The sequence below is a fragment of the Trachurus japonicus genome, chromosome 16 (genome assembly GCF_045865225.1).
Source record: "Trachurus japonicus isolate A0001 chromosome 16, Traja_1.0".
NCBI lineage: Eukaryota > Metazoa > Chordata > Actinopteri > Carangiformes > Carangidae > Trachurus > Trachurus japonicus.
Window position 1 is genome coordinate 29,479,693 of NC_140922.1, and position 15,081 is coordinate 29,494,773.

The 15,081-nt window shown below is 40.0% G+C and overlaps 1 protein-coding gene across 3 annotated transcripts in view; it reads right to left on the reverse strand.

The window, feature by feature from the left end:
- Positions 1–15,081, reverse strand: part of grik2 (glutamate receptor, ionotropic, kainate 2) — a 322,650-nt gene that overhangs the window by 7,307 nt on the left and 300,262 nt on the right. Inside the window, exons 15-16 of one of the 3 annotated variants that reach the window (XM_085803021.1) lie at positions 14,249–14,499; positions 13,963–13,990 (exon numbers count right to left, since the gene is read on the reverse strand). In XM_085803021.1, coding sequence (XP_085659147.1) covers positions 13,963–13,990; positions 14,249–14,499 — 279 coding nt within the window. Of the gene's footprint in view, positions 1–13,787; positions 13,991–14,248; positions 14,500–15,081 lie in introns of those variants that run through there. The other 2 variants (XM_085803023.1, XM_085803022.1) reach the window with 2 other exon arrangements.

Consider the following 15,081-nt stretch of genomic DNA (forward strand, 5'->3'; position numbering starts at 1 on the left):
CATGAGGGAAGACCCCCCCAAAATAAATGTCAACACCATTAAAATAAACATGAAAATGAAGAAAAAAGTTGTAGCAGACAGGACAAATGAAAACTTTTGACCAAAAAAATCAGACACAAAGTGAAAATGAAAGTGAAAGTGAAACTAGAATCACCTCCTCGTGGTCGTCTGACTGGTTTCAGGTTTCATCTCTGCTCCTCCACAGTCATAGAAAATATGAACCATCTGTGAAATTTGGTCATTAAGTTACAACAACGGAGAATTTTTTTTCACAGACTTTGAGAATAAAGTCATAGTTTTACAAGAATAGAGTCATAATATTACGAGAATAAAGTCATAATATTTTAACCTGTTGTTTTAGAGGAGTAAAGTTGTTAAAACAAGGCTGTGGAGCATTTTGTGAAGTTGTACTTCAACATAGGTTTCACAAACAAGGAGATACTTAAAGGGATAGAAAGAATATGCAAGAAAATGCATCTATTTCGCAGAAAGAACCAGAACAGAACCAGAACAGCCATCGATACACTTACCGGTACGGCTTTTTTCATGTAAATTTACAAATTTTTCTCATAAAATTGCCACTTTATTCTTGTAAAATTATGAGTTTTTTTCTTGTTATATGATGACTTTATTCTCCTAATAAGTCTGTGAATTTGTTTTTTCTCAATGTGGCCCTAATACTCCGTCATATGAAGTCTTGACTAATGGTTTAAAATGCCTTTTCGATGACCACTGTGACCTTTGACCATCATCAGACAGACTGAAGCTGGAAACAAAACACCTTCATCTCTGAAAGTAATAATGCATGGAGTTACTGTCCAGCCAAAAACAAGAAGATTTTAAAGAAAGACATGAACATAGTTTCTACTCCTCTCTCAGTGCAGCTCCTCAAAATCGATCCATTTCTCCACACAAATATCTTAGCTGAGCCAACCAGATGTTTACTGTTATTTTTTCTGGTGTATTTATTTCCATGCTGCGCCTCCTGTGAGGTTCTTCGCTGCCCCCCCAGTGAGGCGTGCCTCTCACTCCGAGACCCCCCGAGGTGGAACATTTCAGGAGGTTGTGTTGCATAACATTGCAGCATGTTTCTTACTACCTGGTGAGTCTTGCACCAGTGTTCCCCACCAGTTTCATAATGAACTGAAAGTGTATTTACACGTCTCATAATAGATGATAATATCCGTCTGGTGCTGTTTTTTGTGTTGAGCAGAACACTGATTCACTCAGCTCTTGGTTTAACCTCAGACTGCAGGTCAGGACTGGCCACAACATATGAAAAACTGACCACACAATGTCAAACACTCTACATTTATTAATAGAAATCTGTGCTACCTTACCTGCCTTTTAAAGGGAGCGGGAGATGGTGTGGTGTTAGACTAAGTATAAACTGTGAGCCTGGAGCAGCGACTATTTACTTTCCTCATGCACTTTTGACTTTTGCATGGAGAACATGGTGGAATTTAAAAAAAAAAATGCAAACAAACAGAATAAATGTGCAAAATAGTGACACACCACAGACCAGATGTTGTATGAACATCAGGATCTCTATCTTGCAGGATATCTTCTACTGTAATGAAGGTCTGAGAGTGTTAGCTACTTAGAGCATGGATCATTAATAAACTCCATGATTTTCATTAAGGGATCTCCAGGAATGATGGCCTGTTATATCAGACTAAGACCCTGGATGCATGTATGAAATAAACTGAAGACACAGGACACAACACAGAGAGAGAGATAGATGAGTAATAATAATAATAATCATAAACTTGCTGATGCTGGACTATTTTTCAAGGTACATTGGGGCAGAAGAGAGCTCAAGGTTTCACCAGCTGAGGCCTCCATTCAAGCTGTCAAGGAGGTTTGTGCTCATGATGGATGGTCCAGAGACTGAGGTCCAACAACACACCACAGATCTCCAGGAAATTCACACTCTTCCTTATTTTCCACAATCAAATGGCCTCTACTATTCACACAATCAAGAGTCTGGATGAAGCCTAAATCAGAGCCAACAGAGCTTTAACCAGCACAGTGCACATCCCAATCTACAGTACGCAATCAAGTAAACTGCATCCTAAATGTCCTAATTAGTAGTTGTAAGCTGACAGTACAACCTCCACAACCGGTCCAGGACCCTCCCAGAGTTTAGAGAGTGTGGTTCACCACAGAGGGAAGCTCCAGGAACTGTATTGAGTGTATTAAGATCTGTTTGATTAAGTCGATTCGTCCTGTATGCGACCAGTCTGTTGTTACACAAACTCTGTGGCCTCTTATCACTGTCATTACACAATCTGAGGGGTTTCATCATGCACAGTTTAAAATGGGGGTTTCTATGAATTTAAAAGCATCTGGGATGACTGTGTCAACATGTGTATTTGTGCTCACTCCTTCAGGTTTGTGGTATTTTAAAGGGGTAGTTCAACATTTTGACAAATTTGCCTATCGCCATAATCCCTATACATAGTCATAGCAGTAGGTTCATTACCTTTAATTATCGGTGCATGTTGTTTTGAGATAAGTGGGGCAGAGACGTGAGCTGCTCAGCGAACACAATGGAGGTGAATGGTACAGGTTCCCTGTCCCTCATCAAACTCATCAAATACACAATCCAACAACTCCAAAACGCTCTGGTGGACAAGTTGTGACCTGCACATTCACCACGCTATGAGATAATCATGTATAATTATGTAACATTACGACACATGAAGCAAATACTTGGACCTACGTGCACTTTTGAAATCACTCCGCCCGGGCAACTATTGTGTGTACCGTTACCTAAGTAGCTCGTGTCTCTCAAAACAACATGCATCAACAAATAAAGGTACAGTAATGAACCTCCCCGTATGACTATAGGGATTATGGGCGAATTTGTCAAAATGTTGAACTATCCCTTTAAGGCCGACCACAGTCACAGTGAATGAATCTGAAAAGTGAGATGCAGACAGTGAGACATGCTTATTTTTTTAACCCATGCATCTAAAACAACACAGATGACGTGGTCTTCGGTCTTTGGTGAGGATGGTGCTCAATGGTGCAGTGAAATATGATCCAGGAAGTCCAGCTGAGTAACAGCAGCTCTTTCTCTCTTTTGTCAAGGCCATTACAAAGTAAAGGTTATGAAGTAATCAGCCAGTAATGTGCGCTTAAATTCATTCAATAGGCCCGAGACATCTGCACTGATGTCAGCAGACATTTTAAGTCTGATGTTGGTCTGAATGCAGCATGAAAGAAGACCTATTTTACTTTACTGAGTTTCCCTTTCTTACAGTCTGCTGTATCCTTTTGTGCATATAAATTGTTCTTTTAGTTTTGAAACCATACTGAGAAGTTGTGCTCTCAATTACCTAGAGAAATATGTTTTTTTTTCTTCAGTTTCCTTCACTGCTCTAAACTTTATAGTACAAAAAAACCCAGCACTTTGAAGGCCTTTTCAGCAACAACGCACAATTAGGTGCTCAATTTTCTCAGTGCCTCTTTCTGAAGAGTAAATATGGCCGAACAGTGGACTGTCTGTCAGCGTTATCATTGAGGATCTGAGATGTTTAATGAAGTTGCTGCTGACCTTGTTACTTTGGTAGGAAGCGAATATATAAATCCTGCAATATCAGTCAGTACTTTTATGCTTATAACTCGTGAGCTCAGGTAAATTTAACTGCTCAGTTTCAGTTCCTGTGAGCACAGAATTCATTCAGGTTTACCAGCATCATAAACCAGCAGGACGGTAGACATGATCGTTAAGTCAGAGTATCTGTCTATTCCTTATGGCAAGCCATTTTAACATTAAAAAGCCAGACTGGATATGTGTTGCAGATATCTGTAATTCAGTTTTGCCTAGTCTAAAAGAGTATTTCCAATATCCGCAACTACATTCCTCCTATCCACAATTGTCATTTCAGATATCCAACAACTACGTTCTTCCCAGGCCAAAAGACGTCCCTTTTGCCATTCACGTGTATGGGGTTTGTCATTACAGATATCTACAATTCAGTTGCAGATATCCGCTATGTGAATTACAGATATCTGTAACTGAATTACGACTATTCCTAATTCCAGTTTGAGATTTCTACAACGTCATTTCGCCTAGTCAAAACTTAAGTTGAATTAGTGGAATTGGTACTACTAGTCGTAATTCAGTTACAGATATCCGTAATTCACATAGCGGATACGTGCAACTTAATTGTAGATATCTGTAATGACAAACCCCATACACAATACGCAAAAGTGACGTCATTTGTCCTAGGAAGAACGTAGTTGTGGATATCTGAAATGTTCTTTTTGACTCGGCAAAACTGAATTACAGATATCTTAAATGAAAAATCCAACTATTCAAAACGTAATTAGCCTATAACAATTCAGAAAGACGTTGTTGATATCTACAATGTTAATTCCGGATAGTCAAACTTAGCTTTTAAATGTTAAATCCGCTTGCCATAATTCCTTCATTATTTCCACCTCTCCCCTCGTTTTCCCGCTGCCTGACAGTGGGTGTGCGCTTCTTTTCTGGCTCCAGTCCAGTTTGTGAAGGTGAATCCTGGTCCTTCATCATCTGGTTCTGGATCGGACTCTGGCCCAAACCAATGTCAACAAGCGTTACCTCTGGTTGCCATACTGTAGTGGTGATTAATTGGAGCCCCGGTGTGCTCTGATTGGTCAGAGGTTGAATTGGTCTGTGAGGTTTATAAATCTATTTTAACAAACACCAATGAAAACTAAAAAAATATATGGCCATAACAGTTACTCTTTAAAGGTAGAGTCTGGAGTTTTGTGCCCAAAAATAAAAGCTAGACTTATACAAATGAAATCCATTTTAATCATCACTTATGGCAGTGGTTCCCAACCTTTTTCTTAAGGGACCCATATTTTTACCATTGAAAACTTTGGTGACCCCCCCCCCCCCGATGTAAAATAAAATAAAATAAGGATCATCATAACTTCTTTTACATGAAATACTGTATTATATTTCAGTAATTTAATAACAGCATGGAACAAACAATCAGGAGAACCTGTGTATGATTACAACATATTTCTTCAGAACTTGTACTTTTAAAAACATAATTGTGTTTTTAAAAGTACAAGTTCTGAAGAATATGTTGTAATTTTACACAGATTTTTTCTCATTGTTCCATGCTGTTTTTCAAATTCATTGTGACTGATATTGCCCTGCTGTATATTATGTATTTAATGTTTTAAAACTGTTGATATTCAATCATCTATTGATAGCCTATAGGCCTATAATTTATTTGTTTATCTATTTAAATACACGAATAAATGTTTAATGTGGCCCTTGAATTTAGTTGATTTTGTCACATATATGAATTAAATGCTTAGCCTACTCATTTATTTAACATTTTAATTACATTAAAATTATTAAACCCCTTAAAATCAAGAGGGCTTCGCGACCCCCCCCTGGATCTTTGGCGCCCCCCTTGGGGGGTCCCGCCCCCCAGGTTGGGAACCACTGACCTATGGGCTTCTAGTCCTGTGTGGTGGTGGCTGTGTCTGCAGCGCCCCCTCCTTCTGCCTGTATTTTGGTCTTTTGCTTTGTCTTGTTGTGCATAGGGACGTTTCTGGGTGGAGAGCGAGAGAGTCTGTGTTTTCTCTCCAGCCAATGACGGAGCTCAGAGTAGGAGGGCTCAGGGCTGCTAGCCGCACTAGCTGTCCTTGATGCTGCTCTCTCTCTCTCAGCAGCAGCAGTCAGGACTGCAAAGAAAAAGAAATACAGTCCGAGTGAAGCGCTGCAGCCGCGGACCCATTCCTGACCGTCACCGACAACTAAAGCCTCAAGTGGTAACAAGTATGAGCACCGTTGTGGGGAGCTAGCTCGATGCTAACTTTGGCTAGCGGTAGCGGTTAGCATCCGACACTAACATCGTCTTCCCAGCTCACCACAACGGCATAACAACACAACACCGGAGGCTCCCGGTGTTGGTGATGGTCGAGTTTCAGCCCACGGCTCCAGCGCTTCACTCGGACTGTATTTCCTTTCCTTTGCGGTCTTGACAACCGCTGCTGTCTGGGGCAGGAGGCTACACAGTTGTTCCCAAGAGGAGGGGCCGAGTTTCAATGTTTTGTTTACAAACTGCAACAAACAAAACTCCAGATTCTACCTTTAAGACCCCAGCTGGCTAACATCTGTCAAAGGCTTGTGATCAATTTCACATTTTCATCAGAAATGTAACATCTAAACCGTACCATACTTTTGCATGTATTATCGACAGCTACTAGAATTGGTTATAAAAAGGAAGTATTGTTATTGCACAAAACCAGTGTTTTGCAGGACTGTCCAATATCCAATGTGTTGTCAGCCAGCAGATGCTGCAGCTCCTGTTTTCCAGAGGAGAAACTTTTTGAATGGGAAGAGTCTCGATGGTCGGCTGTGACGTGTGTCAGGTGGAAGTTTTTTTAATCTGAGTGTTTTAGCTTCAACAGCAGCTCTGCCTCCGTCCAAACACCTGATTCATTACACTTCCCTTTCCAGCACACACACATATCCTCTACGTTGGCATGAGTGTGTTCATCCATATGCATCATGCATGCGTGCAAGTGTGTGTGTGTATGTGTGTGTGTGTGTGTGTGTGTGAGTGTGTGTGTGCTGTGTTGATGAGATGGGTTCCTCACACACAGCTGGTGGTCCCTGCGCCCCGAGAGCCAGGTTAGTCTGCGGCAGCCTCAGCAGCAGGCAGGAAGAGAGGAAAAAGCAGCAGGAGGAGGAGGAGTGGGAGGAGGAGGAGCGGGAGAAGGAAGCGAAGGAGGAGCTGAAGGAGGGAGAGGGAAGAGAGGAGCAGGAGGAAGAGGAGGAGGAGGAGGAGGAGGAGGAGGAGGAGAGGGAGGAAGGGGAGAACCATGGTAATCATGGAAATCTGACAGACCGGCATGGAGATGACAAAGAGATGAGTCCCTCTGAGGTAAAGTCGCCTTTAAAGTTTCCTTTTTAAAGAAGTATTTACAAGAATCATTTAGTTCTAAATCTAACACACTTTCTCTTTCACTATCTTCATCCATCATAAAAAAATCGCACAGTCGATTATAAAAACACCTGAGATGAGTCATATACTTTCTATACTTTTTTTTTTGTTACAGCTGCACGAACAACAACACAAAAGCCGACAGAGAGAATTTCCTCTGCAGCTCCAAGGCTGTCGCCCTCACATGTTGTTTCTTGTTCAGTTCAAACCTTCAAAAAAATGACCAAACTGACATTGACAGGAGGTTGAACATGGAAAGAATTGTGCATTTTATGATTAAAGCATCAAACTGTCTCCAGCGTTTACTTACAGATTTGATCTGTGGGGCAGAGGGCGACCAGATTTAACTTCTTTACAGGCTTAAAGGCAGAGTGTGGCAATTATGTCTTATTTTTAGTGATTTTATTTTAATTTTCTTATACTTTTATAAAGACCCACCTCCATCCATCCATCCATCCATCCATGAGGGCAGTTCACAGCCTGGACGGGTCATCACATGGAAACAAACAACCTCACACACTCATATTCACACATAGGGGCAATTAAGAAAAACATGAAAACATTAAAACGCTTCTTTTTTTTATACCAACGTGTGATCAACTCCTAGTGACCAGATTATAAACATAAGATTTCATGTTTTAGTCATAAAAATGCACATCTTCCTGTGTCCCTGAAATGAGACGCTCTTGTTGTAGAGGAGTTTTTATTATATAAGTCTAAATTAATGTAATGCATATCATATTATCGCCTTGAAAATTTGATCTGACATTGATGAGCTCACAGGACACGACTCACCTCACAGGTTGGGATCTGATTGGTCAATCCCAGTGAGAAGTGATCTATCTCTACCTCAAACTTTGGTTTCAGTCAAAATCATTCATGGTTTATCTAGTGCATGTTTTAAATATATATAAAATACAGACCTGTTATATTTGATTTAACTGTATTATATATATATACACATATAAACAGTGATGATGACTGGTCCCTGGCTGCATGTATCACCTGAGTCTGACTGAGAAGGTGACTGTAAGTTCAAACTCGTTGTGCATCATACAAAGAAAAACAAATTATTATACAGAACTTTAAAGTGTGTCTATTTCTGTTTTTACATCTTTTAGTATTTGCAGAGATCCACTTCTTGTATTGCAGTCGCTAACTGAGGAACATGTTATCTTCCTCCTACACCTGGAATCGTTTCTAGACAGAACTTATGACAGTTTTGAAATCACTTCATGGGAGCTGGTTATTTATAGTTTCCAGTCTTTAGTTCTCACAGCTTCCTCTGTCTTAGCTGCACAGAAACAACATGGATCTATCTTCTTATCTATGGATCAGAAGGCAAACACACAAATTTCACAAATGTAGCAGTGATGATGAAATGGGATAAAATCATAATAATAATGATAAAAAGGGAGGGTCCAACTGAAAATGAGAGCAAAAAGAAGTTTCATAGTCTGGACAGGTGATGCAAAATGACAAACCTGCAGAAATCTGTAGTTTGTAAAGTTATCAAATGTTTATTGATTTATTTATTTTTATTAAAAGTTGAATTAAATTAACAAGTGTATAATTCGACAGTGCTCTCATCTAGTGGTATTGCAATCTGTTTAATAAATGCAATAATCTCAAAAACAACGTACATCCGGTGTTTACATGTGGATTTAACCTTTAAAAACACTATTTAAACAGTTTCTCTCCTGTATCAGAGGCTGCATTATGGCTCATACTGTATATATATATATATATACATATATATATATAAAGGCTATTTCTACTGTTACAGAAAATGAGTAGTCAGGAAATGCAGATTGCAGGGTGCGCACGGTCGAGCATGTGAAACACAACAAGGAGATGCTCAGCACCACATTTTCAACTTGACACTTGACACTCGTGGTGAGAAAAACAAGCCCATCTAATAAAAAGTAGGTGGTTATTTAATTACATGAGAGAAAATATCTGGTTGATTTTCACAGTAAGAATAAACAACATCGTTCATGTTCACAGATTAGTCCTGATACGTTTCTGAAATCTGTGTTTGGGTTTAATTTAAGATGAAGGTCAGTTTAGTGTTTGGACCTTTGTAAATATCCGATATGAGCCGGTCAGTACAGGAGACCGACATCTATTTAAGATCTGGCTTTTATTTGAGAATTTACAGTATGTGTGTGTGTCAAATACTTTTCGACTTTATTTCTATATATTGAACGTATCATTGTGTCAAAGCTACTTCTGATATTCACAACCACAATGACTGACAACAGTAACAACAGGGCTGTTTAGTTCTGGTATTATGTTTTCTTAACTGTTACACTTATGATTATAGATGATCATATTGATTGGTCAGCAGGAGGGTTAGCCAAAACAAATAAACCAAAAAAAAAAACAGAAATAAAAATAGAAATTGTCCAACAGGAATTACATTCCTGTCAGAATGTAATTCCAGAGTGAATAATATTCCTGTTGGACGACGCAGGAAGCCGTGTGTCCTTAATGCAGCAAAGCATGAAGTAATAATGTGAAGGTTTTGGTGAAGCCGAGCAGTCGTCGTGTGTTTCTGTTGCCTCAACTGAACTGATCGTTCCCTTGTGTGAGGTCCATGCTACATCTGGACCAGATGTTTAGCTGCACTTTGAACAGTGTTGATAAGTGTTGGGTGGGTTTGTGAAAATGGCAGCTGAAGTCGTCTCCTGGGGAAAAAAAAAATCTGTTTGGATCATCACGACTGAATCTTGCTAACAGTGCAGCAGCGGCATGCAGAGGAAGTGGACCTATCCACAGACTGTCCAACAACAACACCACACATTTTAATTGTATCTATAGAACAGACTGTAGCCGTCCTACTGTGTTTGCCCGCTGCGGTTTATCACCGACAGCCGAGTAAAAGCTGTCGAACATGCGTCAGCAGAAAAACTGTACGGACGAGCTCAGAGTGAGAGTGCAGTTGTGTAGTTGTGTAGTTGTGTGGACTTCACAGGCCTCTGTAGAGTCTGGAGACTCAGAAATTAAACTTCCTCCACACAGCTGATAACCCACTTCCAAGAATTTAATTAAGCCGGGTTTCAGCGCCGAAGCTTTGGTCCTGAATAATGGCCTGAATATTTTTTTCAGACGGGTTCTCAGTCACCAGAGCGGGTTGGTGAATATCAGAACATGCTATCTCCAAACCGGTCCTCCAACTCTGATGCATTGGAGCCGAGTGGTGCTATTTTGTCTAAATGCTCAACGTTAAATTATTTGTGCAATTTCAAGCAAACAAGTGAGAGAGTGTTAATTATTGCACACTCGTACGCTCCGATCAAAGGCATGTCTACATGGCAGAGTGCATAACACATGACAGGTTGTGGTATTTGTGCATGAAAACGAGTGTCAGCATGTCACTGTCAATACAACTAAACCTAACCTTTCAAAATAAGACACTATCCTCCATTAAAACTGTACAGTGTTAAATATACAAACCTACACACATTAGGCTCAGGTTGTGAGTGCATTATCTGAATTTTAAAGGGATAGTTCAACATTATGGCAAACTGGCCCATTGCCATAATCCCTATAGTCATAGCAGTAGGTTCGTTACCTTTGATTGTCGGTGCAAGCTATTTTTAGAACGGCGGAGCAGAGCCGCTAGCGGCCCAGAGCTACGCTACGGAGGCTAATGGGATTTCTTGGTTTCCCTCATCAAACTCATCAAATACACAATCCAACAACTCCAAAACGCTCTGGTGGACAAGTTGTGACCTGCACATTCACCACGCTATGAGATAATAACACAACGTTACCAGACAGAGTTGTTTTCAAGGTAAATGCAGAGACTGCTTGATGAAAAACTGCCCCTGACGGTAAGGTGCATTAGCAGTTTTGCATGAATTTGCCTCTAAAACAACTCTGTCTGGTAACGTTCTGTTATTATCTCATAGCGTGGTGAATGTGCAGGTCACAACTTGTCCACCAGAGCGTTGTGGAGTTGTTGGATTGTGTATTTGATGAGTTTGATGAGGGAAACCAAGAAATCCAATTAGCCTCCGTAGCGTAGCTCTGAGCAGCTCACGCCTCTGCTCCGCCGTTCTAAAAGTAGCTTACACTGACCATTAAACAAACCTATTGCTAAAACTATAGGGATTATGGCAATGGGCCACTTTGCCAAAATGATGAACTATCCCTTTAAGTAACCTCTATGTAAAAAAAATTATAATAATATCAATAATCATCCCAGCAAACATTTTTAATCTGTAGCACTGACGCTGACGTGATCACCGGCACCAAACTGAAGAAATATCAATACGTCATACCTCCACTTTGTGCATTTAACCTTAATGTGTCCTCAGGTAATAAGGTGTCGTTTAAGTTGTGTGCACTTAATGGGGGTGCTTGTGATGCTTATTGCCCTGGTGCAAGATCCTACACACACACACACACACACACACTCATGTGATGAACCACCGGCAATAAGGCGACCGCCGATACGTGGAGTCTTTTCCTGCACACGAGGGGCAGATTGACACCGACAGTGACAATAACAAGGTAAAGGAGCAGCTAATCACCTTATTGCCAGCGGTGCATTAAAGATCCTGCACACGCATTAATGCACCAAAGACAATGAGAGGGTAAAGAGCGAACGATGAACCCCCTGAGCTCCGTATAATGCAGCTTTAATACCACCGCTAACCAGTGATTTACCCACACCGAGGGTTCGTCACACTGTGCAGCATCACACTGCGCTGTAACCTGAAACTCTCTGTGGACACGTTTGGTAACAACATTTTGGGTTTGTTGATTTTATCTAATTTTTTTATTTCACCTCTAAATGAATTCTATTTGTTCGGTCGATTATGTGCAAGGAACTCGTTACCAAAATGAAACTTAAACACACAGCAACGGTTTGCAGACGGTGACATCATCGGGTCAGCATGGACACAGAATGATTCCAGGTTTATTGCAGTTTTACATTTTTACTTTAAACTTGTTTTTAAAGGTCATATTTGTTGAATCTGAATCTGCATCCATATCTTTGTGTGTTGAGTGGATTCTTTTAATATAATAACACAACTGGAGTGTCTGTTGCATCAATACAGGGTCACTGGGCTGAGCCAAAACACTGTTCAATCAGACATAATGAGAAGCGACTCAGGATTCATGTTTTACATTTAGAAACTGTCCTCGAAGATTTCAAACTAGTCATCTTTCAAAAAAAATATTTGGGTTTTGGATTAATTTGGCGTCTAACAGTAATATGCAGGACTACCAGCATTATTTTCATTTTGATGCCATATTTACAATGGTATGCAAGATACTACATAGTAAATAATGTATGTGTATTATAGTTTAAATATGCGTATTATATTTACTGAGACAAGTATAAAAACATTTATCAGAGTATGAAATAGCTTCATAAGAAGTGAAATCAAATTAAGAATTTAATCGCCTCAAACTCAGTTTTAACTTGTATTGACCCAAAAATGCTTTATTTTATATATTAAAAACATAAATGCTTCTCTATTCAGTCCACAGCTTTGAGGCTCCTCCCTCTTCACTGGTTGTTCTTACAATGACTATGATGGTGAAAACTATATGTTACAAGTGATATATTATAATTTTATTGCTTATTTATAGCTGCAACCCACTTAGAGAGTTTATGCCGTCCGTCATAGACGAACATATAATTTAGCTTTCAGCAAACTCAAGAGAGATGGAGGTCAAAGCAACACATGCTGCAGCAATTAGTGCTGGTATAACCTAAAATTTAGTAATATAATCTATAATCTATTTTACAAACAGGGTGCTGCATATAAAATTATTGATAAATGCTATTTTTATGTCAGATATAAAAAATGTCCAAGTAAATTACATCATATGTTCATTGCACACTATGTTTACTTGTGACAGGAATATGTGTAATGTAACATTATACTGTATAATACAAACTATGCTTTCTAACTATGGTGCATTTATTTCAATGGACTATTATGTGTTATAATCCATATTTGTGCAGTTACAGATTCATACTGAACACCATAGACGTCTTTAAAGGGATAGTTCAACATTTTGACACGAGACAGAGTTATTTTTGAGGTAAATACAGAGATTGTTTGCTGAAAAACTGTCCCTGAAAGCAACACACATCAGCAGTTTTGCATGAATTTACCTCTAAAACAACTCTGTCTGGTAACATTCTGTTATTATCTCATAGTGTGGTGAATGTGCAGGTCACAACTTGTCCACCAGAGTGTTTTGGAGTTGTTGGATTGTGTATTTGATGAGTTTGATGAGGGAAACCAAGAAATCCCATGAGCCTCCGTAGCGTAGCTCTGAGCAGCTCACAGCTCTGCAAATGCTATGACTATAGGGATTATGACAATGGGCCAATTTGCCAAAATGTTGAACTATCCCTTAAAGAGGAACCGATGTTTCATGTATTTTATTGTATTGTAACAGTTGTATTTCTTCAGTGGTGCAGGTCGGTAGATCAGCGACTATCCAGTGTCACAGTGTTTGCTGGGAAACTTCAGCTTCACCTCAACTGATCGAGACTAGAGGAGCTGCTGTTTAACGTCATGAGCTCAGAGTCACAGACAGAAACAGTAAAGGCAGAAGGAAGGCAGAGTGGAAATGGACAGTGGGTGTGGGCGGTGTGTGTGTGTGTGTGTGTGTGTGTGTGTGTGTGAGTGGCTGCTGAAGAGGTGGCTCATGCAGCAGAGCAAACATTCGCAAAAACACGTCTATGTTCCAACTGTATGGTTTCACTAGCAGCGCTCCACTCCACCACACCTCACGTTGTTTCTCCCATTTTCCCCCTCGGGAGTGTCGTAAAGAAACAAAAAAAAAACAAAAAAAAACACAATTCAGTATTTTTATAGTAAGTTTTAGATCATGTTAAGTTTTTCTTTTCTTTTTTCCTTTTTTTTTACAATAGAAAACAGTTTCTGGAGTTTCACTTGAGGTCATTTCAGATGGTGGTTAAAGTCTAGCTTGGATCCATGGTGACAGCAGAATTCCTCACGTTTCTTATCTCGTTGTCGCCATTGGGCCTATGTGAATAAATGCAGAAAAACCAACCCTTACCTTACTGCAGATGATACAGCACTGTGTTTCCACAAATTATATATTAGAAAATGATTTTTAAAAAATGAATATATTTTGTTTCATCTTGTTAACATTTATAGATTTATTTATTATTATCTGCCATGACGCTGCCTTGTCATGGCGTCTGTGTCTGTTATGGTAAGAAATTCTGCTATCGTTATATCGCTTTATAGGAGACATCGGTGTCGCAGGTGTTTTCTTACCTTTTCAAGTTGTGCGTTCTGTTTGGACTTGTACAGGAACTCCCCCACGGCCACGAACACCGAGAGGACAAGTCCGGCGGCGAGGACGATGAAGATCCCTCCGATGTTCTGCACGCCGAGGGCGCTGGCCTCCTTGCTCTCCTCCTCCGGGCAGCCGTTTCCTCGCCACCACCGCTCCTTCATCATGTGCAGCTTCCCTTCCTCCTGGAGCTGCAGGATGGCAATAGTGATCCTATCTCTGTACGGAGAGCCTGAAGGACCAAAACACACCGGGTCAGCGTGAGGCGAGCGCACCGTCATGACTGAACCATGCAGCAGCGTCTTCATCTTCGTCTTTTGTCACCTAAAAAACAGCTCTTGATCAAATTCAGCAGCATCTCTGTGATGTTTCCCCGCTCTCCAGACAATGAAGGAAAAGCAGCGTTGTGAGAAAATACAAATTACTTGTATAGACATAAAACAGTTGTATTTTTCCTCAGGGCTCCAGTGTGCAATCAAACACTGTTTTACACATAGATGGATTTTACTGAAAGAGAATATTTATAATATTTGTACGTACTCAGGCGTGATGAAGCGTTGGAGAGCAACAGAAAGCTTTGGGTCATAGAGAAACTGTAAATCGGGGAATGATGGATTCAGTTGCAATATTCATAACTATTTTTTTTTAATATTCTGGTTTGTATATTGACTCTGAATCCGTGTGGACTGACTGTACTGTGTATTTCAGCTGAGACACTTTAGCTCACACCTATACAGTACCAGTGTTAGTGTTTTGTTTTTTTTAAATTCAACCCATTAAAAAAATTCCTGCAAATGACAAAGTGCTTTAATAA